The sequence below is a fragment of the Sapajus apella genome, unplaced genomic scaffold (assembly GCF_009761245.1).
Source record: "Sapajus apella isolate SASKATOON/1434 unplaced genomic scaffold, GSC_monkey_1.0 scaffold22, whole genome shotgun sequence".
In the NCBI taxonomy this organism is placed as follows: domain Eukaryota; kingdom Metazoa; phylum Chordata; class Mammalia; order Primates; family Cebidae; genus Sapajus; species Sapajus apella.
This window is the reverse complement of record NW_022436962.1, coordinates 9,883,715-9,910,897: the sequence shown is the minus strand read 5'-3', so window position 1 is coordinate 9,910,897 and position 27,183 is coordinate 9,883,715. Positions and strand designations below refer to the sequence as shown.

Below are 27,183 nucleotides of genomic sequence, written 5' to 3'. Positions count from 1 at the left end.
CATTCCCTTTCAGCCACATCTTCCTAAGTCCTAAAAAAAGCCTGGACCACCCAGAGAGCAGCCTCAAGGGAGAGCACACAGATGCTGCTGACCCAGTGTCACAGAAACCAAAGCTAAAACACCCCCAACAGCACTAGCTGCAAAGCTCCCCTCAGTGTTGGCTTTGGCAGCAAACCTGACGCCCCTTATCAGCAGAGATACCTTTGAAGTAGCTGGCAGCCTTCCATCCCCTACTCAAATAAGCTCAGCTTCACATTCTATTCTTTTCTCCAAAGAGGATCTTTTCATCAGATATGAGAAAATAAAGCTCAATTAATTAGAACAGATTTTTGCTACCAACAAGATAAATTGGGCAACTGGAACAGCTGTCTGTAAAGCACTGTACAACACTGTTAGTGACCATGCCATAATGTGGAGGAAATTCAGTCCAATAACAGATACTGAGTTCAGAGAAGCAGGAGGGATATGGTGGATGGGGAAGGGAGGGAGGGTTAAATCACTCCATCTACTCCTTCTCCCAAAAGTTAAACCCTTTTTCAAAGGGGCAGAGCACAGGGACACAGCCTTTGGAAAACCACACTTTTCCTCCATTCTCAATCAACAGCACCTACCAGGGACATTCAACTATACCAGCCTTGCGGGTCATTTCTTCTCCTCTTCTTATTTATGACCATCATGCCACCCAACATGCCTTCTCAATTATCATTATCCTCTCTCCTCACACATGCCAAACTCAAAACACACCATAGGAAATCCTATCCCAGTCCAAAGGGATACCAGATAGGTAACATGCACTGCTTTTAGTTTTAAATCTCCTTTATCCTTTTTAACTACCACACTCATTTCCTTACTGTGAAAAGAAATCTGACTGTTGTGGCAATGCTCTTGTGATTACTAATGGCAAAAGGACATGTTTAACATCTGAGGGCCTTGGAGAAAAGTATTAACTGAGCCTCTTACATTCCTTCCTCAGCACTCTTCTTGAAATCTCCACTTCCTACAGTGTGAAGGAAGCCAAATTCACCCTTTGTCACCAGATTTATTTATCTGAAGTTAACTTCACCCTTCCTCACCCTCCAAGAATAAAGTAAGAAACCACAATGGGTTGCCTAGAGAAACTAGCCTAGATGCTTTAACACTGTCTGTTGCAGAGGCAAACATGGCTCACATACAGATAGACAGGATCTTAGGGCTTCAGACATTCTCTGTGCTCTGCAGTTTCCCCAAGATGGAAAACAGTGCAGCAGTGATTCTCAGCCCTGGCTGTAGGTAACAATCACCCAGGCTCTATTCCAGAAACGCTGACTCAATTGTCCTGGGGTAGGGCTTTGGCATGGGTATTTTTAAATTGGATCAACTTTATTGAGGCATCATTTACATAAAATAAAATGTACGCCATATTTTCAGTGTTCAATATGATAAATCTTGTCTAATGTGCCACCATGATCAAGATTATATAACATTATAAAAATGTTATAAAACATCATTTAAAATGTTATATAATGTAGGCTATAAAAACCCCACAAATTCCCTTGTGTCCCTTAGCAGTCAATCCTTCATCCCCACCCTGGCTGCAAGGCAATCAATGACCTATTCTCTATCATATAGTTCAGATTTGTCTTTTCTAAAATTTTATAGAAATGGAATCATACAGAATGTACTCATTGTGCTTGGCTTCTTTTTATCAACATGGTGTTTTTTGAGTTTATTTACACTGTATCAGCATTTCCCTTCTTCTTATTGCTGAGTAGTATTAATACATGGATACACCACAATATGTTTTTCCATTCATCTGTTGATGGACATTTGGGTTGTTTCCAGTTTGGGCTACTATGAATAAAGTACCTATGGAAGCTGTAACCAATTACTGCAAACGTGGTGGCTTTAAACAACATACATTTGTTCTCTTAGAGTTCTGGAGGTCAGAACTCCAAAACCAATTTCACTGGGCTGAAACCAATGTGTCAGCAGGGCTGCTTCTGCTCCGGAGGCTCTCAGAAAGAATCCGTTTCCTTGCCTTTTACAGCATCTAGAGCTGTATTCATTGGCTCACAGCCACTTCCTCTGTATTCAAAGCCAGCGGCATAGCATCCTCTCTCTATGACTCTGCTTCCCTTTGCTTCTATCACATGACCTTCCTCTCTTTTATCTGTAATCTCCTTCTTACGAGGACATTTGTGATTGCATTTAGGGCCCACCTGGCTAATCAAGCATGATATCCCCATCACAAGATCCAGAAATTAGTCATACTTGCAAACTATTACATTATTACATGCATTAGGTAACATTCACAGGTTCCAGAGGTTAGAATATGGACCTCTTTTTTTTTTTTTTGAGGGGCGCATTACTCAGCCCATCACAAAAGCTTTATGAATATTCAGGTGTGAGTCTTTGTTTAGACATATGCTTTTATTTCTCTTGGGTAAATGCCTATAAATACCTGGAATTACTGGGTCATAAGACAAGCACATATGTAACCTCATAAGAAATTGCCAAACTATTTTCCAAAGTGGTTGTATCATTTTCACACTCTCACCAGCAATATATGAGGGTTCTGGCCGACTTCCTTAACACTTGGTATTGCCAGCTGCTTCGATTTTAACCATCCTAGTGAGGCTATAGTGTATATCATCTTACCGTATTAACTTGTACTTCCAAGATGATTGATGATATTGAGCATATTTTCATGTGCTGATTGGCCATGTATGTATTTTTATTAGTGAAATGTTTATTAATTTTTTTCCATTTTTTAAAATTTGGGTAGTTTGTCTTATTATAGTACAGGGGGCCCTTCCCTTTCAGGTAGCCGCTGCAAGGGAGAGAGGCACATATGTTAGCATTTTTCTACACACTTATCAGAAAGATCAAAGGCTTTTAGGATTTCCCTACTGTTGCTTCTCACAACTTCTAAGAACTTAAAAGGAGAGCCAGGTGGGAAAGTGGAACATGAAAGTGGACAAGGATGGTGACGATCGGAGCACAGCACCACGGAAAGGCATTTAAGCCCCTGGATGTCTGCAGGCAGGCCTGGCTAATGTCAGGCCTTCCTCAAGAGCCGGGCAGAGCAGTGTTCTCTGAACTTCCCCAGTGAAAGGGAAACTCGCCTTCATGGCCTGCTAAGTAGCGGGTGCCTTCCCAGGCACTGGCGCTACCGCAAGGCCTGCCTGCTAGGTAACGGGCACCTTCCCAGGCACTGGCGCTACCGCAAGGCCCGCCTGCTAGGTAACGGGCACCTTCCCAGGCACTGGCGCTACCGCAAGGCCTGCCTGCTAGGTAACGGGGCACCTTCCCAGGCACTGGCGCTACCGCAAGGCTCTCACTCTCATCTCCTGATCACTTCTCATAATGTCCTTTGGTTGCTAATTCTATTTCACCTGGTTGTTTCTATACTACAAGGCTAAAATGTTTTTATGTTATAATACTAAAGATTAATAATAAAAAATAATGATTTAATAAGATTGATTATATAATTGAATATATGATTGTTTCTAAATATATTTGGTATCATTGTTAAAACTAAGTAATCTGTCATCTATTATACTGGGACAGATTGTGCCTTCACAGTCTCTTGCCTTGGCACCTGGGCAACTTTCTTCCTACATACTGAGTTCTCAGAGTTCTTTATTCTATATTCTGACATAATTCCTTGTCAGATATATTACAAATATTTTCTCATGGTCTGCGTCTTGTCTTTCATTTTCTAAATAAAGTCTTTCCAAGAACAAAAGTCCAAGACTTGATGAAGTCTGATTTATCCTTTTTAAAATTTTATAGTTCATGCTTTTTATATCCTAAGAAACCTTTGTTTATTCAAGGTCACAAAGATTTTTTTAAAACTCCCCGAGAAACTTTCATGCCCAGGCAAAGTTGAAAGCTACCGGTCTACAGGGAATCTGACTTGGCTTTTTCAATTTAACCTAAGTTTTTGCCATAGTAACTTAAGAGTCCTAATGGCAAAAAAGGAGTACAGTTCACTGGAGTGCTATAAAAACAAGGATGCAACTGAGTCTTAGCACTGTCTGAACTGACCAGCTTCCAAGGTTAAGTGTGAGCAGCTGTGAAGAGCTAGAAACAGGGATTTGAGAAAGCAAAGTCAGGGGTACTTTTAGTGTGTCCCAGCTAAGTAAAAAGAGAAAACAGGATTATCCTCTCTCCTACAGAAAAAAGCACACCCAAGTTTATTTCAGTTTAAACTGAGAAAAGCAGAAAAATTATTTCTGTTTTTGGTGGGCTTCCTTAGAACATGCTTCTCACAGAGACCACAGAGAGATGGGAGTAAAACTTGGCAGGTTTTGGCCATGGTTTTTGAAGCCACCGCATTAAACAAATGAAGGTGGCAGCAATAATATTTGCCCAAACCTTGGTTCCAACAGAGGATATACAGACTGAGCTTTCATTACATGAAAGGAGATGTCAGGAGCACCAAACGGGCTGAATTTTCCCTGGAGTCCTAGACAAAGTCAGTCTGTTTCTAAGCTGTGGACAGGAGGCTACATTCTCCAGATGCTATATTTAGCTAAAGGAATCTCCAACATGGCTTCATGCAAAATGTAAAATATGTCCCAGCAGAATTACCACAAAACAGAGGGCTAGCAAAAAGCATCCCTTAAGAGGATTCGATAGCATAGAGGGGCCAATTGTACAGCCACCCTGACATCCCCAAATTAGCTAAATTAGCTGTGAGCCAGATTTTTGGCGAGTTCTCACATTTAATGAGTCCTTGTTTTCCTCTGCAGAGGGCAGAGATATTCCGCCCCTGGGGAGTGTAAACATGCTGCCCTATTTCATTCCCAACTTCCAGCTGCTTGCCCCGAACCCAGGCAGGAAAAACAATCCAATGTTGATGTTCAACATCTCCACGCTCTTTGAAGGTTTATGTGCAAAAAAAAAAATTAGGCTAATTCTATAACTAAGTGAAATACCTGAATTCAATGGAAAAGAGAAAGTCCAGGATCTTCTGATCTCTGTACAACATACTTAGAGAATCCTAATACAGTGTGTAGATGAAAACATTGGCTTCTACAGCCAGGTGACTGGAGTTAATTTTTCTTAATCTCTCTCTCTCTCTCTTCTCTCTCACTTTTGAGACAAAGATTCACTCTGTCACCCAGGCTGGAATGCAACATCGTAATCTCTGCTCACTGCAACCTCCGCCTCACTGGTTTAAGCGATTCTCCCACCACCGCCTCTCAGGTAGCTGGAATTACAGGCACCCGCCCTCTTGCACGGCTAATGTTTGTATTTTTGTAGAGAAGGAATTTCACCATGTTGGCCAGGCTGGTCTTGAACTCCTGATCTCAGGTGATCTGCCCAGCTCGGCCTCCCAAAGTGCTGGGATTACAGGTGTGAGCCACCGTGCCTAGCCCTCTCTTTTTTTTTTTAAGAGACAGGATCTTGGTCTGTTACTTAGGCTAAAGTACAGTGGCATGATTATAGATCACTGTAGCTTCAAACTCCTGGGCTCAAGCAATCCTTCCTGCCTCAGCCTCCTGGGTAGGTAGGTCTACAGGTGTGTACCATCATGCCTGGCTAATTTTTTTTGGGATGGAGAGGGTAGAGATGGAGTCTTGCTATGCTGCCCAGGCTGGTCTGAACTCCTGGCTTCAAGTGATACTCCTGCCTCAACCTCCCAAAGAGCTGGGATTACAGGCTTGAGCCACTGTGCCTGGCCTGCTTAATCTCTCTAAGCCATAGTTTCTTCCTTCATAAAATAATGATGATAACAATAGTAACTACCTTATAAAATTATTGTAAGGATTAAAGGAGAAAACACATATAAAGAAAGTGCTTAACACAATACCTGGCACATATGGGTTCAAAATATAATGACTTCTATTATCATAACTTTTACAGTGAATTACTTAAGTTTTATAGATTAAAAAAAGATTTTTAAAAATGTTGACTTTTGCTAGAGACAAACAGACTCAAAATCACATAAAGCACAGGAGTCTACAGCCATACCAAAAATCAAGGTGCCTTTTCTAACCCTATGTCCCCAGAGAAATGGTTTCTTTCGCCACAGGAGCCAAATTTACTAGTAAAATGTATCCATTTTATGTATTTGAATCCCAATTTGGTATTTCTTGTTTGCTGACAGTGTAGATATCAGCATCTGAAAGAACGCTTCATTCCTCGAGACATGTGGTCTTCATTTGCTTAAGCTAGCCCTCTCCACACCCATATTCACTTTTGTTTGTCCTTATCTCTGGGATTACAGTTTACCTATCACAATTTAACAACGGTAACCTCACAACTAGAAGGAAGCCCCAAGTGTAGGATCCCCTTATCATCACAGAACTGTGGTATCCTGATTTGGAAGGCACCATGGAGAGCGTATAGACCACACTCTTTTTTTTAAAGTTTAAGGAACTGAGGCATAGAATGAAGTCATTGTCCAAGTCATTAACAGCAGAACTAGGTCCAAAAGAAAGGATCACATGGAAAAGACCTTTCCTCTGACCGCACAAAGCGAGTCCCAGGAAAGATTCATGAAACTACAGAATGGCCAAGGACATTCCTTAGGTCTCTTATCTGATACTATATCTTAACCAGTAGGATTCGAATGCTTCATGTTCAACACACTCTAAACAAAACAGGGGTGGGATGTGAAGAATGTTTCTTTGCCTATTACTAGAAAGCAGAGAGGCTCTTTATCCAGCCAAAACAGAAGGAATCTTGTGTGTGTGTGTGTGTGTCAGGGTCTCACTCTGTTGCCCAGGCTGGAGTGCAGTGGCATGATCACAGCTCACTGCATCCTCAAACTCCTGGACTGATGCAATACTACCACCTCAGCCTTCCAAGTAGCTGTGGCTACCAGCACAGGCCACCATGCCCAGCTAACTTTTAAAATTTTTTTAGAGACAATGTCTTGTTATGTTACCCAGGTTGTTCTTGAACTTCTGGTTTCAAGCCATTTTCCCACCTTGACCTCCTGAGTTGTTGGGATTACAGGCATGAGCCGCTATGCTTGGCTGAATCTATTTTTATGATGTGCCAACCAGCTTCTACCTTAGAGTTCTCTGCTTACATGGGAACCCGCAAGGGAGGGAGAAAAGAGATTATTCACCCCGTGGGATAGTAATCATTGCCATTCAACAACCCCATGCATGTCTCTGATCAACTACAATTTAATCAATCCAAAGTTACAAAGATCAAGAGAAAGTCCTATGATGCTGCAACTATATACAACAGTATGAATAAATCTCACAAACAGAATATTGAGTGAAAGAAACCAGACACAAAAGACTACATACTGTGCAATTCTATTTATATAAGGTTTGAAACCAAGCAAAGCTAATCTCTGCTGTTAAAAGTCAGGAAAGTCATTATCCTTGGGGATTTAGGGTGGGGAGATGACTAGAAGGGAATAGGAGGGGGCTTCTAGGGTACAGAAATGTTCTGTTTCTTGGTCTGGGTGCTAGTTACACAGGTGTGAATTCAGTTTGTAAAAATGCACATAGCTATTAAATTATGATAGGTATACTTTTCTTCAGTAAGACATAATACATAAACAGTCCTGTGAGAAATAAGAAGTTTTTCCTCACAATCTAGCATAGTAATACACAGATTAAGGAGGTCAACCCTGAGCCCATGGCTAGGAACATCATTCACAGATGAATTGTTTTTCTGGAGGTCATATGCCCCACACCTTGTGTACATGCCATGCACTTAGGTCTTTGGTAAAATATGCATATGGCACTTGAAGAATCAGGAACACTCGTGGCTTTGATATCTGGCTGGCTTCAATATAAGCACCTCTGAGATCTGGAGAGGCTACTAAATTCTCTCAGCTTGGTTTTTCTCTAACCTTCTAAGGTTGGGAGAAAAGGGAGCTGAGAGACTAGGTGACGTCTAACAAGGTGAACAGATCTTATAAAAGTTTTTTTCTCAGATGAACAAAGAAAACAGAGAAGGAAGCGATCAGTCAAGCCCTTTCCTTCTTGAGATAGTCTAAGTGGCTGTCAAGGTCATAAAGACTAGCTGTCAAAATTTCACCTAAATAGGTTTTAATTTTAGTCACACACACACATCACCAAGTATGGCAGAATAATTCAAATTAATAACAAGCAAGCTGAAGCTGATGCTGGAAACCATGGAGGAGATGGTGAGAAGTACCCTCACCCTGAAATGCGGTGTGGCCCCAACCACAGCACAGCCAGGCTACTAAAAATAGCCAGTGAGCTCTGGGAGGAGTTATCTTTCTCTGCCTTCTTTTCTTTGTCAGGTGATTTTTCTCAGTATTCTGTCTCTAAGATGTAGGAAAAACACCTTCACAGATGTAATTAGGTAGATTGAAGATTCCAGCTCTGTTATTTGATCAGGCTGTTAATTACAGAAAAAAAATCGGGTATTAATTCCAGATCTAGTGAAATCTGAAAAACTTCCTAACTGAGAATTGGAAAACGATCAAGAGCTTTGACTATATAGACAACAATCCTATTTATCAGAGTCCTTTCTCTCACACTTTCAAATGTTAATAATGGATTTTGTCACCTAGAAATTGATGAATTCTAAATAGCCCTCTATAATCTCTTTCTACCTGTAACTTATAGGAAGATTATTTGCTTTCTGGAAAGTCTTCCAGGAATGTCAACACTTGAATGGTAGACATGGCATATCACATACAATGGTTGGGGCCTTCACTGCTGTTTGTAACTAAACCTCGTGAATAAATGATTTCACTGTGAGCTCAAGCTGAGACAGCTTAGAAAACAGCTTCCTGGGTTTCCAAAAGGCTAGTTCCACCACTGACATGTCAGGTGAATTGGCTCCTTTAGATTTTCATGATTATTTTGAGTTTTCCTTAGTCAAACTGTTCAACCTATACCCACGGAAGTATGATAACAATTGAGTTTCGGAAAGCATTCAGAGGCTCAAAGACAAAGACATATCATATCAAACTTTTTTGTCTACCTTGGCCAAGATGAGACCTTGGAAAGAAAACTAAACCAAAAACATAAATGTATATGAATTTGCTACATGAACTAGAATAGGAAAACATAAAATGACACTGTAGGCCCCTTAAGCTCAACAGCTTCACAAATCACTTTAAGAAAACTTCCCAAAACACAGTTTTTATTAATAGATGCAGATTATGAATTACAGTGCCAGTCCTGAGTTTGTACCTTGCGAATGATTCCATTCCCAAGGCTACTATTAATTCAGCTCAGAAAGAAAGAAAAGAATGCCAATTCAAATATTTTTTCTCCACAAGTATGTGGTAGGGAATGACTAGTGGAAAGCCAATGAAGTGGGCCAGTAAGATATTCTTTTATTTTTTCTTTACAAATTTTATTTTAGGTTCAAGGGGTATATCTGCAAGTTTCTCACATAGGTAAACTGCATGTCACAGGGGTTTGGTGTACAGATAATTTTGTCACCTGGGTAATTAACATGATACCTAATAGAATTTTTAAAATTGTATCATTGCTCCACCCAAGAACCTCTGTGACTAGGAATATCTCTTTACCTTTTTAAAGAGTCTTCCTGAGTCCTCGCTGACTTGGACAAATCGAGGAATAATATTATTCAGGTAGATGTCACTCAGGGTGGTATGGTCCCTGCTTTCCCGCTTCACCTGGTTTAAGAGGAGATTCCAGCAGTTGACTGGAGAGAGAACATTCTGATCCTTCCTGTAGAGAAACATCAAGGAAAAAAAGTCATTGTTCATATGCACTCAGGGCAACATCTACGACTATAGTCCATGTCCTCAAGTCACAGCAATCAAAGCCAAATCAGAAATAAAGGCTGACCTGTCTAGTTTTCTCCTTTTTTTTTTTTTGAGATGGTGTCTTGCTCTGTCACCCAGGCTGGAGTGCAGTGGCATAATCTCAGCTCACTGCAACCTCCACCTCCTGGGTTTTCAAGCCAATAATTTCCTGCCTCAGCCTCCCATGTAGCTACGATTTCAGGCACCTGCCACCACTCCTGGCTAATTTTGTATTTTCAGTAGAGACGGGGTTTCACCATCTTGGCCAGGCTGGTCTTAAACTCCTGACTTCGTGATTCACCCTGCCTTGGTCTTCCAAAGTGCTGGTATTACAGGTGTGAGCCACTGCACCCAGACTAGTTTCTGCCTTTTAAAAAACTCAATGGAGAAAAAAGGAGAAAATAAGGACAAGAAGGAGAGGGAGGGAAGAGGGGATGTAGAAAGAGAAATGGGATTATCTGTTAGGTACCTGCTATGTTCTAAGAACTTGGTGAATGCTTTATAGTTATTATCTCATCTAAGCTCTAACATTTCATTGTAAGAAAAGAACTACCATTATCCCCCTTCTACTGATTAGAAAACTAAACTCAGAGAGGTTGTCGCTTGTCTACAGTAAGACAGACTAATGCAGCAAGTAAGAGGGTGTCAGGGACTAGAACAACAGTTCTGCATTCTCTGGTTAGACCAGGCCTAAGCTGACTCTGAAGTCCATCACTGTAGCCACTAAGTCATTTGATTTGTCTCTAGGATTAGAAACCAAATATAGAGATTTTTGTCTAGAGACAAAAATCATTAGAGCACTACAGACTTAAATCTCTACAAACTTATAAATTGTAGAATTCAATAAAGGCAACTTTGGAGACATGTGCCCTTAAAAAGTTACTGAAAATGCTTGAGTTCCACAGAACACATCTAAGGAAGTTTTGATTTCATTTATCAAACCATGATCTCATGTCCCATTACAATCAAGAATACAAACCATACGTCAACACGTGTGTTCCTAAAATGTCTACAACTTGAGTGCAGCAGTAAAATGCTAAACTGAGATACCCATTTATTTATTTATTTCCTTCCTTCCTTCCTTCCTTCTCTTCTCTCTGTCTGTCCTTCAGCACGAGTGAAGCAATAAAGTGCTAAACTGAGATACTCATTTCCTTCCTTCCTTCTTTCCTTTGTTTCATTCTTTTGCTCTTTCTTTCACACAGTCTCCCTCTGTCACGCAGGCTGGAGTGCAGTGGCACGATCTCGGCTCACTGCAACCTCTGTCTCCAGGGTTCAAGAGATTCTCCTGCCTCAGCATCCCTAGTAGCTGAGATTACAGGTGCCCACCACCACACCCAGCTAATTTTTACATTTTTAGGAGAGATGCATTTTCACCATGTTGGCCAGACTGATCTTGAACTCCCGACCTCAAGTGACCCACCTGCCCTGGCCTCCCAAAGTGTTGGGATTACAGGCATCAGCCACTGCGCCCAGCTCTAGATGCTCATTTCTAATGAAAACATTGTGATCCAAATTATTGACTACCAGCTTAGCCTTAACTTAAGCAACAGAAAGTTCTAAATTTGGAGGTTAGATTTATTTAAGGAGAGAAACAAAAGTAGGAATAATTTGCAGTACTATTTATCAAGAGATACTGTACACATGTATGGGCCCTTTATACATGTTGTTTGACTTAAACCCAACAAGTTTCTGATGACGTGGGTGTTATTAACCACATTTGGCAGATGAGGAAAAGTAGATTAAAAATTTTTAAACAGTTTGCTCAAGGTCATATAGCTAAAAAGTAGCAATTCAGGAATCCAAACCAAGCCTTTAACTGCAAAGTGAGTACTCTCATTCACTGCAAATAATAATGATCTATTTTTTCCCCTTTCCTCTCTTCCTCCCTCCAGTCAGACTCCTACTACAAACAAAGTGAGTTGAGAGTGGCTTGGTTCTTGAGTCAGTACTGCCTCCTTTCAACACTAAAGGCTGCCAGGTACTTGTGATTTGTAAAGCATGAAGTTCAACTTAGAAAGGGTTTTCCAATTCTGTAGTAATAACTATTAACAATAATCAAGCCACACCTACTTGGGCTTCAGAACACATCAGACAAATCAAATATGTGTCTAACCCAAACCAAGAAGTTACTTCAAACCAATTAATAATAGAATACAAACCAAAACTGTTTTAAACCTGTACCCAGGTCCCAACCCCCCACCCCAGACATCACTCTTTTGTAGCCAAAATCATTAACTCTGAAGAGTGCCGAGGGATCCAAAATGGCCAAATAGGAGCAGCTCTGGAGTGCAGTTCCTAGCAAGAACAACACAGAGGGTCAGTGACCACCGCATTTCCAAAAGTGTTTTTACTGCCCACAGACCAGATTCCCGGGCAGAAAAGCACCATGAGTTTCCACCATGGCTAGTTCAGCCAGTGCAGTGGGTCTCCACACAAAAACTCACACAAACCCGGGTGGCTGTTTCAACTGGCGCCTGGAATGCCTGGGAGGCAGAGCCACCCATTCAAGTGGAAAAAAGGAGTCTGAAATAGGGAACCAGGTGATCTGGCTAGGAGGGTCCCTCGCCCACAAAGACCAGCAATCTGAAACGCTCTGGATTGAGAGTTTCACAGCAAACGCAGCTGGACCCGGGATAGTCCAGCTTTGTGGAGAGAAGGGCATCTGCCATTACGGAGGCAGTCTGCCATTATCAAGGCAGTGCGCCATTACCAAGGCAGTCTGCCATTACCGAGGCAGTGCACTATTACCAAGGCAGTTCTAACTATACCTCTATTAAAAAAACTGCAAGGAAGTTCACAAAGCAGCTGGGCAGAGCCCACAGCATCTCAGCAACGCCTCTGCTGGCAGACTGTGACTAGGCAACCTCCTTGCAGGGCAGGGCATCTCTGAAAAAAGGCAGCAGCATGTCAGGAACTTATAAAGTGCCACCATCCCAGGACAGAGCAACTGGGAAAAAAGGCAGTTATAAGTTCCACTGCAGCAGACTTAAACATACCTGCCCAACAACTCTGAATGGAACAACGGAGCTCACAGCTCAGTATTTGAGCTCTGATAAGGGACAGACTGTCTCCTCAAACAGCTCCCTGACCCCCATGTATTCAAAGAGACACCTCATAAAGGAGAGCTCAGGCTGATTATCTGGCAGGTATCCTTCTGAGACGAAGATAACAGAAGAAAAAATTGGCAGCAACCCTTACTGTTCTGCAGCCACCACAGGTGATCCCCAGGCAAGCAGGGTGTGGAGTGGACCTCCAGCAGTCCTATAGCAGAGGGGCCTAACTGTTAGAAAGAAAACTAAAAAACAAAAAGAAATAACTTCATCATCAACAAAAAGGAGGTCCACTCAGAGAACCCATCCGAAAATCACCGACTACAAAGACCACAGGTAGATAAATCCACAAAGATGGGAAGAAACCAGTGCAAAAAGGATGAAAACACCCAAAACCAGAACACCTCTCCTCCTCCAAGGGATCACAACTCTTCACCAGCAAGGGAACAGGCTGGATGGAGAATGAGTCTGATGAATTGACAGAAACAGGCTTCAGAAAGTGGATAACAACAAACTTCTCTGAGAGAAAAGAACATGTTCTAACCCAATGCAAAGAACTAAGAACCTTGAAAAAAGGTTTGACAAAATGCTAATAAGAATAAACAGCTTAGAGAAGAATATACATGAATTGATGGAGCTGGAAAACACAAGACGAGAACTTTGCGAAGCATACACAAGTTTCAATAGCTGAATTGACCAAGCAGAAGAAAGGATATCAGAGATTGAAGATCAACTCAATGAAATAAAATGAGAAGGCAAGATTAGAGAAAAAGGAGTAAAAAGAAATGAACAAAGCCTCCAAGAAATATGGGATTATGTGAAAAGACCTAATCTACGTTTGATAGGTGTACCTGAATGTGATGGAGAGAACAAATCCAAGCTGGAAAACACTCTTCAGGATATTATCCAGGAGAACTTCCCCAACCTAGCAAGGCAGGCCAATATTCAAGTCCAGGAAATACAGAGAACACTACAAAGATATTCCTCAAAAAGAGCAACCCCAAGGCACATAATCATCAGATTCACCAGGGTTGAAATGAAAGAAAAAATGCTAAGGGCAGCCAGAGAGAAAGGTCTGGTTACCCACAAAGGGAAGCCCATCAGACCCAGAGCGGATCTCTCAGCAGAAACCCTACAAGCCAGAAGAGTGTGGGGACCAATATTCAACATCCTTAAAGAAAAGAACTTTCAACCTAGAATGTCATATCCAACCAAACTAAGCTTCATAAGCGAAGGACAAAGAAAATCCTTTATGAACAAGCAATTGCTCAGAGATTTCATCACCACCAGGCCTGCCTTACAAGAGCTCCTGAAAGAAGCACTAAACATAGAAAGGAACAACCAGTACCAGCCACTCCAAAAATGTACCAAATGGTAAAGAGCATCAACACAATGAAGAAACAGCGTCAACTAATGGGCAAAATAACCAGCTAGCAGCAAAATGGCAGGATCAAATTCACACATAACAATATTAACCTTAAATGTAAATGGGCTAAATGCCCCAATCAAAAGACACAGACTGGCAAATTGGATAAAAAGTCAAAACCCATCTGTGTGCTATATCCAGGAAACCCATTTCACACACAAGGACACACATAGGCTCAAAATAAAGGGATGGAGGAAGATTTACCAAGCAAATGGAGAGCAAAAAAAAAAAGCAGGAGTTGCAATCCTAGTCTCTGATAAAATAGACTTTAAACCTTGTTTCCTATAATCCATGTTAGAGGAAGTAAAAAAAAAAATAGACTTTAAACCAACAAAGATCAAAAGAGACAAAGAAGGGTACAACATAATGGTAAAAGGATCAATGCAACAAGAGCTAATGATCCTACATATATATGCACCCAATACAGGAGCACCCAGATACATAAAGCAAGTTCTTAATGACTTATGAAGAGACTTAGACTCCCACACAATAATAGTGGGAGACTTTAACACTCCACTGTCAATATTAGACAGATCAAAGAGACAGAAAATTAACAAGGATATCCAGGACTTGAACTCAGATCTGGTCCAAGCAAACGTAATAGACATATACAGAACTCTTCACCCTAAATCCATGGAATATACATTTTTTCTCAGCACCACATTGCACCTACTCTAAAATTGACCATATAATTGGAAGTAAATCACTCCTTAGCCAACGCAAAAGAACGGAAATCATAACAAACAGCCTCTCAGACCACAGCGCAATCAAATTAGAACTCAGAATTCAGAAACTAACTCAGAACCTCACAACTTCCTAGAAACTGAACAACTGGCTCTTGAATGTTGAATGGATAAACAATGAAATGAAGGCAGAAATAAAGATGTTTTTTGAAACCAATGAGAATGAACACACAACATACCAGAATCTCTGGGACACATTTAAAGCAGTGTCTAGAGGAAAATTTATAGCAACAAATGCCCACATGAGAAGCAAGGAAAGATCTAAAATCGACACCCTATCATCAAAATTGAAAGAGCTAGTGGAGCAAGATCGAAAAGACTCAAAAGCTAGCAGAAGACAAGAAATAACTAAGATCAGAGCAGAACTGAAAAAGGTAAGGAAACAAAAAACCCTTCAAAAAATCAATAAATCCAGGAGCTGGTTTTTTGAAAAGATCAACAAAATAGACAGACTACTAGCCACATTAATAAAAAGGAAAAGAGAGAAGAATCAAATAGATGCAATAAAAAATGATAAAGGGGATATAACCACAGATTCCACAGAAATACAAACCACCATCAGAGATTACTACAAACAACTCTATGCACATAAACCAGTAAGCCTGGAAGAAATGGATAAATTCCTGGACACTTGCACACTCCCAAGCCTAAACCACAAAGAAGTCGAAACCCTGAAAAGACCAATAACAAGGACTGAAGTTGAGGCAGCAATTAATAGCCTAGCAACTAAAAAAAGCCCAGGTCCAGATGGGTTCATAGCCAAGTTCTACCAGACATACAAAGACGAGCTGGTACCACTCCTTCTGAAACTATTCCAAACAATCCAAAAAGAGGGAATCCTTCCCAAATCATTTTATGAGACCAACATCATCCTGATAACAAAACCCGGCAGAGACTCAACAAGAAAAGAAAACTTCAGGCCAATATCCGTCATGAACATAAATGCAAAAACCTTCAATAAAATACTGGCAAAAATGATTGCAACAGCACATTAAAAAGCTTATCCATCAGGATCAAGTAGCCTTCATCATGGGGATGCAAGGCTGGTTCAACATATGCAAGTCTATAAATGTAATCCACCAAATAAACAGAACTAAAGACAAAAACCACATGATTATCTCAATAGATGCAGAGATGGCCTTCAAAAAAATTCAACAGCCCTTTATGCTAAAAACTCTCAATAAGCTAGGTATCGATAGAACATATCTCAAAATAATAAAAGCTATTTATGACAAACTCACAGCCAATATCATACTGAATGGGCAGAAACTGGAAGCATTCCTTTTGAAATCTGGCACTAGACAAAGATGCTCTCTCTCACCACTCCTATTCAATATAATATTGGAAGTTCTAGCCAGAGCAATCAGGCAAGAAAAAGAAATAAAGGGTATCCAAGTAGGAAAGAAGGAAGTCAAATTGTCTCTATTTGCAGATGACATGATTGTATATTTAGAAGACCGCATTGTCTCAGCCCAAAATCTCCTGAATCTGATAAGCAACTTCAGCAAAGTCTCAGGATACAAAATCAATGTGCAGAAATCTCAAGCATTCCTATACACCAATAACAGACTTAAAGAGAGCCAAGTCAAGAACGAACTGCAATTCACAATTGCTACAAAGAGAATAAAACACCTAGAAATACAACTAACAAAGGATGTAAAGGATCTCTTCAAAGAGAACTATAAATCACTGCTCAAGTAAATAAGAGGAGACACAAACAGATGGAAAAACATTCAATGCTCATGGTTAGGAAGAATCGATATTGTGAAAATGGTCATACTGCCCAAAGTAGTTTGTAGATTCAATGCTATCCCCATCAAGCTACCTATGACCCTCTTCACAGAACTGGAAAAAACCACCTTAAACTTCATATGGAACCAAAAGAGAGCCTGCACAGCCAAGACAGTTCTAAGCAGAAAGAACAAAGCTAGAGGCAGCATGCTACCTGACTTCAAACTATATTACAAGTCTACAGTAATCAAAACAGCATGGTACTGTACCAAAACAGAGATATAGACCAATGGAACAGAAAAGAGGCCTCAGAGGCAATGTCACACATCTACAACCATCTGATCTTTGAGAAAACTGACAAAAGCAAGCAATGGGGAAAGGATTCCCTGTTTAATAAATGGTGTTGGGAAAACGGGCTAGCCATGTGCAGAAAGCAGAAACTGGACCCCTTCCTGACACCTTACACTAAAATTAACTCCAGATGGATTAAAGACTTAAACATAAGACCTAACACCATAAAAACCCTAGAAGAAAACCTAGGCAAAACCATTCAGGACATAGGCATAGGCAAGGACTTCATGACTAAAACACCAAAAGCATTGGCAACAAAAGCCAAAATAGACAAATGGGACCTAATTAAACTCCAGAGCTTCTGTACAGCAAAAGAAACAATCATTAGAGTGAACTGGCAACCAACAGAATGGGAAAAAATTTTTGCAATCTACCCATCTGACAAAGGGCTAATATCCAGAATCTACAAAGAAAGAACTAAAACACATTTACAAGAAAAAAAACAAACCCATTCAAAAGTGGGCAAAGGACATGAACAGACACTTTTCAAAGAAGACATATATGAGGCCAAAAAACATATGAAATAATGCTCACCATCACTGGTTATTAGAAAAATGCAAACCAAAACCACATTGAGATACCATCTCACACCAGTTAGAATGGTGATCATTAAAAAATCTGGAGACAGCAGATGCCGTAGAGGATGTGGAGAAATAGGAACACTTCTACACTGTTGTTGGGAGTGTAAATTAGGTCAACCATTGTAGCAGTGTGACGATTCCTCAAGGATCTAGAAATAGAAATTCTATTTGACCCAGCAATCCCATTACTGGGTATATATCCAAAGGATTATAAGTCATTCTATTATAAGGACACATGCACATGAATGTTCATTGCGGCACTGTTTACAATAGCAAAGACTTGGAACCACCCCAAATGCCCATCAGTGATAGACTGGATAAAGAAAATGTGGCATATATACACCATAGAATACTATGCAACCATAAAAAGGGATGAGTTCATGTCCTTTGTAGGGACATAGATGAATCTGGAAAGTATTATTCTCAGCACAAGAACAGAAAACCAAACCCCACATGTTCTCACTCTAGGCGGGTGTTGAACAATGAGAATGCATGGAGACAGGGAAGGGAGCATCACACACTGGGGTCTGTTGTGGAGGAATAGGGGAGGGACAGCGGTGGGTAGGGAGGTTGAGGAGGGATAACATGGGGAGAAATGCTAGATACAGATGATGGGGGGATGGAGGCAGCAAACCACATTGCCATGTATGTACCTATGCAATAATCCTGCATGTTCTGCACATGTACCCCAGAACCCAAAGGGCAATAAAAATATATATATAAAATCTACCATCAGCATTAATTAGCTCTGAGGCAAGTATCGGACCTAAGATAGGTAGAGCCAGATCTAAAGATTCTTTAACAATAAATTACGGATGGAGAGCAAAAAAAAAAAAAAAAAAAAAAAAAAAAGAATGCCAATCACTTGGACAACACTTACCTTTTTAGGGAAACTAAATATTTATGAAAATCAAAAATATACTAGCTGAGAGGAAGAGAGACGCATAATTAATGTACTCCTTTCAAAATGTTTAGTATCTGGGAGAAAAAAAGTGAACAGGAAACAATCCTAAATTCAAATGGTAAGATATCTGAACACATATCTTCCATGGCATTTGATGTTTCCATTGTAAGAAAACTTTCAAATTGATTCCAATTAGATTTCAGTCACAAAATTCTGTATAATCTAATTTACATTTTTATCAAGTGGTGTCTCTTGGCAAGATACCCATGTTCTCAGTAAGCATGCTTTTTAAAGGAGCAGATCTCATAAGAGATCTTACATTGACAAATGGTTTCAATCTATTTCTTAATGGAGAACATGGATTGGAGGAGTCTATATGGGTTCTTTCTCTGTGCTGCTTTACATACACACAAATAATGCAACAATTCGATTCCACAAATATACAAACATTTGTATCTTAAATGAACAAGGCATGATGTTAGATGCTTTAGTGGTTATAAAAGTGCTAGTGTTACAAATAGTATGGGAGACAAAGGAAGACCTATAGTAAAACAGAACTGCAACGGCGGTACAAAGGATCAGCTAGCTCAGAAAGGCAGACCAAAGATCAAAAGAGGAGGCATTGGGGGCAAAATCAACCTAAGAGCATGGGAAAGGATGCACAGCACATATCCCCAGGGTACCCTCAAAAGAAGGAATGAATAAACAAAGATGGGTCAATAAAGAGATAAGTAGAAATCTTTTAAAATAGAATACCTTCTCACTTAATGCTAATAAGATTTATTAAGAACTTGTAAGGCATAGCTCACCTTGTAAGGCATAGCTCCTGACCTCAAGTGATCTGCCTACCTTGGCCTCCCAAAGCGCTGGGACCTGTAATCCCAGCGCTTTGGGAGGCCAAGGTGGGCAGATCACTTGAGGTCAGGAGTTCGAGACCAGCCTAGCCAACATGCAAAACCCCTTCTCTAATAAAAATACAAAATCACCCAGGTGTGATGGTACCCACCTGTAATCCCAGCTACTTGGAAGGCTGAGGCAGAAGAATAGCTTGAACCCAGGAGGCGAGTGTTGCAGTGAGCTGAGATCATGCCACTGCACTGCAGCCTGGGTGAAAGCAAGACTCAATTTTAAAACAAAACAAAAAAAGAAAAAAGAACTTGCAAGGTGCTTTAAGTACTTTTACCACGTGTATTTGTTCCCATCCTTAACAGTATTTTGTGCAAAAGTGACAGTATTAGTATTGGTTTCAGTGAGGAGGAGCTTTTAAACTGTGTTCTGATATACTCTGGAATTAACTGAAAATCACATTTTAATTAAAAAAAAAAAAAAAAAAAACAGTGACATATCCATTCAAACAAGTAACCCTCGTGACACAAGCAAGAGACCCAGGACCCAGTTTCGCTGCATTAGATACCACTGAAATGTCTCACAGGCTGCTAGCATTGTTTTATGCAAACCCTGGCATAAAGAAACACTGTATGCCTTGGAACTTCTGAACAATATGCTATTGATTAGAATACACATAGCTTTGCATAGGCTTATTTTTTATTCAAGCCTGTGTGTGCCTTCTCCAATAAAGCTGTACAGGTGAGCCTATAACTTGACACACAGCCACAACGTTCAATCACATGCCATGGAAGGCTCAAGGACCTAGGCTGGGTTCATGTTAGACTGTGGCTGGGTAGTGACAGTCAACATGCTTAATATCATACCATCTCATTATCAATTGTTGCAATGCCTATTATACATGTTGGGGCTTATCCAATTAATATTTATGAAGGGGAATAGATGCTAGGTGATGACAGCGATTCAACTTAAAAAAAAAATCTTCTTTTTTCTATCTCAATCAGTTTAAAGCTCAAGATTACAATAACACATCTACGTGAATCAGGATTTTCTTGATATTGGACTACCTAAACCAAAATCAGAAATATCTTGGATGCTGAAACGGATATAAAACTATAACCGATTCATAATCCTGATCTCAATATTTTTAGTTCATAGACGACCTAATTGTTCTCATTGACTGACGCTATAATAAGTACTCTATAAATTTGTACTTTAAAAGTAGATTTATACCAATAAAAACACTGCTTTGATCTGTTTCACATATTGGGACTCTATGCAAGATTTTTATTTTAAAAAAGGAGTCTATGCTTAGAAAACCAGCACTAGATCCTGCTGTCTATTTCTTCTAGGAGTTCTCAGCCTCTCCTACGATTAATGCAGCTTTTTACACAATATTTCTGGTCCTTTGAGTCTGTAAGCTTTCTCACACATATTCTTCCTTTCAACTGAGGTGTTTTAATTAATTCATTTATTTATTTTTGGGTAGTGGTAGGGCAAGTAAGGTAGAAAGAAAGTGGCAGGAGAGGGATCGCAAATATACAGACAATTTTCCCAGCCAACACGAACAAAGATGAAACACACTTCAGGCTGGAAAATAAGCAAGGCAACGAGACGTGATTTCATAGGGAGCATATTAAGGCTCTGCTAGAGTGGTTTCCTGCTCCAGAAGCTTTGCAGCCTCATTTTATTTGGGACTGCTGGAGCCAAAGGGAACTTCGTTTGGTTAGGAGATTGAAATCTGTCTTTATATCTTTTCCATCTATCATTTGTTTGCACAGTCTCTTTACTTTCCCCACTCCCATGGCCTTTAGGTTGTATAATACTTGGGCATTTAAAGAAAAGGGTTTACATCCCTTAGCAATGTGCTGAACAGCTGCAAACCTCCTCAAATACTAATCCCTAAAAAGCAGACAAAATATCTAGGAGTATTTTTCTTACTTAAAATTTTTTTCAGGAGGAAGATCAAGAAAACATCATACTGTGCTTGAGAGGGAATGATTCTGGAGTCAAAAGAAAGGAGACCTGGAAAGTCACATGCTGCCTGTACATCTGCAGAAGACATTATCACTATAAATGCACTGAACGAGATAAACCTGCACAGCTGAATCATTAGCTTTGAAGAAATTAGCCCAGCTTTTCTCCCTCAACTTGGACTATTTATGGATGTTCAACAAACTTAGCAACAAATGCTTAAAGGGACTTCTCTAAAATATCCATGGTGAAAAGCCAAGTCCATAAGGTCCAAGTTGGCCACTCTATTAATGGTTCTTTTTTTTTCCATATCCCCTCTGTTTGGTCTTGACCATCTCATCTATAAAATGGACACGTGCCCTGTTGGTGTGCATCTTACCCCTTAAAGATCTTCAAAGTATGGTTGTAAAATCCTGGATGCTCTCCTGACCTAAGGTGCCATTTAATTATTAATTGCTATATTCATGGCTGTGCAGATGGAATCCATAGCATAAGGCTGGCATTGCTGGAATAGAGCTTGAGCTTCTGCCCTGCTATAGTGAGGTGTGTTTCCTTTTGGGCCAATAGTCTGAGTTGCTTACCTCTCACGGCCGTTGTGTGGATCAAATGAAATGATGGATGCAAAAGAACTATGCCAACAGTACCGCACTAAACAAATGTGAAGAAATATTATTATTTTTATTGCCAAACAAACTAGGACTCGGCTTTCATCAATTTCCAACATGCTTCTCACCCGGCTCTGGGCCAGGGCCAAGATTGTGGCCTGCTGAAAATGCACAGCCTTCAGCAAATAATGGTTGGAGGAAGACAACAGCAACAGGCAATTAGCAAAGCAGCTGTAAGTCTCTGGGAAGACGTGAGAGAGATACCAACAGGAGAGCAGATTTTAATCTCCCACTGTCCTTTCCCTAAGGGACAAGGTAGAACAATCAGTCCTGCATTCCACACTGGGAACTGTGTGCTGAAGTTGACAGAAAGGAATCCAAAGGGAGCCCAGATTGCCAGAGCCCTACTTGCTTCAACTTATACTAAGCCCCAGCCCCCATCTCAGAATTCCTATCAAACCTGCCAATCTGCACAGAGAGATGGTAACTATCAATACATCTAAGCAGAATATCGTTTCTAACTTCTAAAAACAGACATATCTGTGATGATAGACAAAACCTAAAGAGTTAAACACATCATTCAATATATGTTATTGAACACACAAGTATGTGGTAAATGGAAAAATAAAGGTATATGCATAATAAAAGGAATCATTTAAATGATGGTTGGACAGGGAACTAGTGACAAGAAGGAGGTTGGATTTTTTAACCTAAATTCCCTCCTGGCACCTTGATTAAAATGAAATGAACTGAGGAAGCCAAAGAGATTATTTTATTCAGATGAGTGTTATTAGCCTTTCTGGCTTATTTTCTCTATTATGCATTTCGCTGATGCTGACAGAAGCAGACGGGCTGGATAGAGAGGCAAAGCTGCAGAGGATTTATGGTCTGACAGTGCCATGCATAAAATCAGACCCTTGCTGACCCAGATAAGCCAGAGGATGGATTGGATTTGCTGGGGAAGGTGTTAAAAGAAAGAGGGGGTAAAAATCACCAAGGTAGGAACTGACTTGAAAACGATTCTGCCTGTAATGGTGGATGCTGGTTTTATGACCCAGTAGTACAGCAGCAGCCTGAAGGTATCTTTCAAAGACAGGCGGGCAGGCAGGGGGTGGGCACACTTCTCTGGGCTTATCACAGCTCTGGCTTCAGCTTTGCCAGCAATGAGATCAGAGGAGGGGAGTTCAGAGACAGATAAAAGTGCCAAAGGCAAAAATAATATAGTCTACATATGGAGAAATGAGCTTTCAAATTTTCAGGGACAAGTGAGTACCACAAATTGTCTTTGGTAGCCTAGACAGATGATTAGAAAGGATTCAAGCAGTGGTAGACCCACCCTCTCAAAATAGCCTAAATTGTCCCCTATAATCAGGTTTGGGGGAAGAGCTGTATGGAAATAGGATTCTTGTGGCTCTGGATTAGTTCCACGGAGCAGAACCACACCCTTGGGAGAACAGCATGCCCAAGAGCTGGAGCTTAGGAATCTGCTTTGAAGTAGAGAACTGAACTAGCACCATGTCTGACATCTATTAAGCGCTCAATCACGATTTCCTGAATGATTACAGGTTCTTGCGGGTTAGGTCAGAGAACTAGGAATGGCCCCCAAATATAAGCCATTGTAGACACTAAATGGACATGTCTCCATGAATTTATGTTAAGTGAGAGATTTTGCCTTCCTTTCAACCACCCCTATGGCACCACGTTCACAGCAGAAAAAAGGTAACTGGAGGGTCTTCATATCACTTAAGACAGATCTATGGATCCCATAAGACCAGACATGGGGGTCTACAAAAGATTTGAATCTTTGCCATCCATATTTCTTGCCTAGTTTCTGATATCTTATTGTCCAGGGTCCTTCTCTGAGTCCCTGATCTCTTCTTTCATTCAGTCATTTAACAAATATTAATTGAGCACCCTACTATGGGGGCTAGACACTGTTCTAGGGATAAAAGGATCAACATCCCTTTTTCTGACCTGCTTCTCCATGTTTGCAGACTTCCTGGATCCAACACATGGCTTTCCTGCTCCTAAACTGTGCATCAGCCACAGCACGTATCTTATCCTGGTCTTGTGGCTCGTGTGTACATTGGCTTGGATGAACCCGTTGTGAAACCCTGACTTGGCCGACTTAGAAAATCTGCCTGCTCACTAGCTCTATAGCCTCTATAGACCTGGGACCTTCCTTTTGTTTGCATCCCATGTATTAGCACTAGCATTCCCAGAACTATAGAGAGAAATAAATAAAGAGGCTATTAAACCCTCTTGGTACAATCTACATGCTAGAGAACAAGGACTATGCACCCCACCCCAATATGATCCATAGAACTAAGGGCCTAGAAATTCACTTAGGTGTTAAATATTCTCCCTGAAAGCCCCCCAAATAGGCTGTGATCACATCAAAGGCCTGAGCTGACTCATTCCTTCAGTTAAACTAAAACACCATAACAAGGGTAAAAGACAGAACAAAGGTGTGATCAGTGACCAAGGAACATAAAATTTATACATTTCTCAGCTTAAAAAGAATTCATAACCACGGATATCATGTGACAGTTGGATCCACAAATTCCATAGAAAAACCTGTGAACAACTCTACAATTATATCTGTTTTTTTCTTCTCTAGTTAATTAAGATGTCACGAGAAGCCCCATAAGTAATTATAGCACATGACAAACATACAGAGCAAAAAAAAAAAAAAAAAAAAAAATACACGCAGACGTGTTAGCAGATTTTTAAAATAAATGAAACCTTGGGAGATGACTGAGGCAGACAGTCTGGCTCACCCGTGGTAGTTCATTCTAGAGAAGTAAATACCTGTCTGTGCCGAAGCAGAATGATGTCACTCAGAAATCCACACACTCATTATCAAAGCAGTAACCACCCCCTTAAGAGCAAGCATCTCCCTGGCACCAGGAATGAGCAGAGAAGCTTGATCTACAGCCAGAAACTCCTCCTGGCTAGCAAACTGTACATAAGTATGCCAAGTAGCAATAAGCCACTGAGAAGAAAGGGTATCCAGAAAGATCTCCCCCTCCCAAATACCTGTCCCTGGGACAACGAGTCCCCTTACATGGCTCATAACAACAATGAAAAGGAGGAAAAAAATAAAATACTTGATGCTGTGAAGCTACAGATCTAAATGGAATGAAGTCTACATAATCATCAGATTGGCTGCGTGTGTCATTACCAGTTCTCATGCGTTATTTGGATATTTAGCTTGCTTTTATTCGAAGGAAGTCTCTTTTTATGTGGGGGTGCAAAAGGAAAAACCCCCAGGCCCAGTAAGGAACTCTCTTGAGGACATGGTATATTTAGAATATTTAATGAACACCTATCACCAAGAATAGGTGGGTACCTAATCAGTATTGACTAACAACAGATGCTAGAGCCAAAGCAATCCTGTAAGCGTTAAGCATAGAAAGACCATGATTCATTTAATGACCAGTTAATATCTTCAGCCTCTGCCAATCTTGCCTAATCAGCTGTTCCAGTGTGTGTATCTGTGCTCACATTCTGGGTGGCTACTGAAGACCAAATGTGTATGTCCACTGGCTTGTGTGCTCTAAATTACAGCATAATATTAACCATGTTGATACTTTACTGGCTAAACTTTAAAGGGTTGAGTGGTATAAAAGATGCCCTAGCCAATTTCCAGGTTAGTAGGTCAAATTATCAAGTTCAGGTCCATAAGGAATCTGGATGAAAAATGTGAAACCCCATCTATACTCTGTGGAAAGCACCTTGAACTACGCTTAAGACCCCAGAATCTAGGCTTAGCCCTGCTACTTACCAGCTAGGTAACTTTGGGCAAGTCACAAATGCATTCTGGGTATCAAAATTTCTTCACCTGTTAAAAGTAAATGGAAGCCAGGTATGGTACCATGCCCCTGCAGTCCTAGCTATTTGGGAAGTTGAGGTGGGAAGACTGCTTGAGCCCAGGAACTAGAGGCTGTAGTGCACAACGATTGTACGTGTAAATGGCCACTGCATACCAGCCTGGGCAACACAGTAGGACCTCATCTCTTAAAAAAAAATAAATAAATAAACGGGATAAACAGGGACAGCAGATCCGCCCAGCCTAACACACGTGACTTTTGTGAAGATCTAGTCAAACAAGGTGATGCCCATAAAGAAGCTCCATAAACATGCAAGTGTTCTACAACTATTTGTCAGTATCAACCTCATTTCTTATTAGTATAACAATTATTATTACTCAACAGCCCACACAATGAATTCATACCCACTAAACAGTGACCAGAATCATGTCTGAAAAGACAAATACATCTCAAAAGTCCTTTTATAATAAACTTGTTTCATAAATTTCCTACTTCATTAGTATACGAAATAGAAATACCTTTTTTTTTTTTTCCCTGAAACAGAGTTTCACTCTTATTGCCCAGGATGGAGCACAATGTTGAGATCTGGGCTCAACTCAACCTCCATCTCCCAGGTTCAAGAGATTCTCCTGCCTCAGTCTCCCAAGTAGCTGGGATTACAGGTGCACACCACCATGCCCAGCTAATTTTGTATTTTTAGTAGAGATGAGGTTTCTCCATGTTGGTCAGGCTGCTCTCAACTCTGGGCCTCAGGTGATCCACTGACCTCAGCCTCCCAAAGTGCTGGGATTACAGGTGTAAGCCACCACACGCAGTCCATACTTTTTTTTTTTTTTTTTTTTTTTTTTTTGGAGAGATGGGGTCTTGCTTTTATTGTCCAGGCTGGAGTACAGGGGCATGACCATGGCTCACTGTAGCCTCAAACTCCTAGGCTCAAGTGATCCTGCCAGCCTCAGCCTCCCAAAGTGCCAGGCTCACAACTGTGAGCTACCTTGACTGGCCAGGAATACATTTTGTTGCTATTAACTTATAATCTGGTTCTCTGAAAATTCCCAAACTCATTGAATCTTCTATGCCTAACCTAGCTGAGACTTTGAACAAAAGACTCATGGCAAAGAGAAAAGGCCAGAATGTACAAAAATAGAATCATGGAATTTCAAAGCTAGAAGGGACTTTCAAGATGGTCTAAAGTCTAGACCAAGCCTGTCATTTTCTGAGTAAGGAAATTGAGGCTCCGGAAGCATGAGGTCACACAGATAGTGGCAGAGCAAGGCAAGAATCCAGCCCTCCTGACTAGTAACTGTTTTCTTATTTCATTGTGGTGGTTATGACTTTTCATTCAAAAAGCCCTTGGCATCTCAAAGGCCTGGTGCTGAAAGAGTTAATGGACAATGCTCAGAGCCCCAGAGTGCAGAGCTATTCTAAGA

The 27,183-nt window shown here is 40.6% G+C and overlaps 1 protein-coding gene and 1 long non-coding RNA gene across 8 annotated transcripts in view; both read right to left on the bottom strand.

The window, feature by feature from the left end:
* The window catches only part of SRGAP2 (SLIT-ROBO Rho GTPase activating protein 2), a 266,495-nt gene that overhangs the window by 118,210 nt on the left and 121,102 nt on the right, over positions 1-27,183 (bottom strand). For all 7 annotated transcript variants that reach the window (XM_032289007.1, XM_032289009.1, XM_032289008.1 and 4 more), the window contains exon 4: positions 9,470-9,632. In XM_032289007.1, the coding sequence (XP_032144898.1) occupies positions 9,470-9,632 (163 nt within the window). The remainder of the gene's footprint in view (positions 1-9,469; positions 9,633-27,183) is intronic.
* LOC116558811 lies at positions 2,113-5,145 on the bottom strand. The gene is made up of 2 exons (XR_004272174.1): positions 3,286-5,145; positions 2,113-3,233 (listed from the first exon to the last, which is right to left on the bottom strand). It is a non-coding gene; the product is annotated as an uncharacterized LOC116558811 (long non-coding RNA).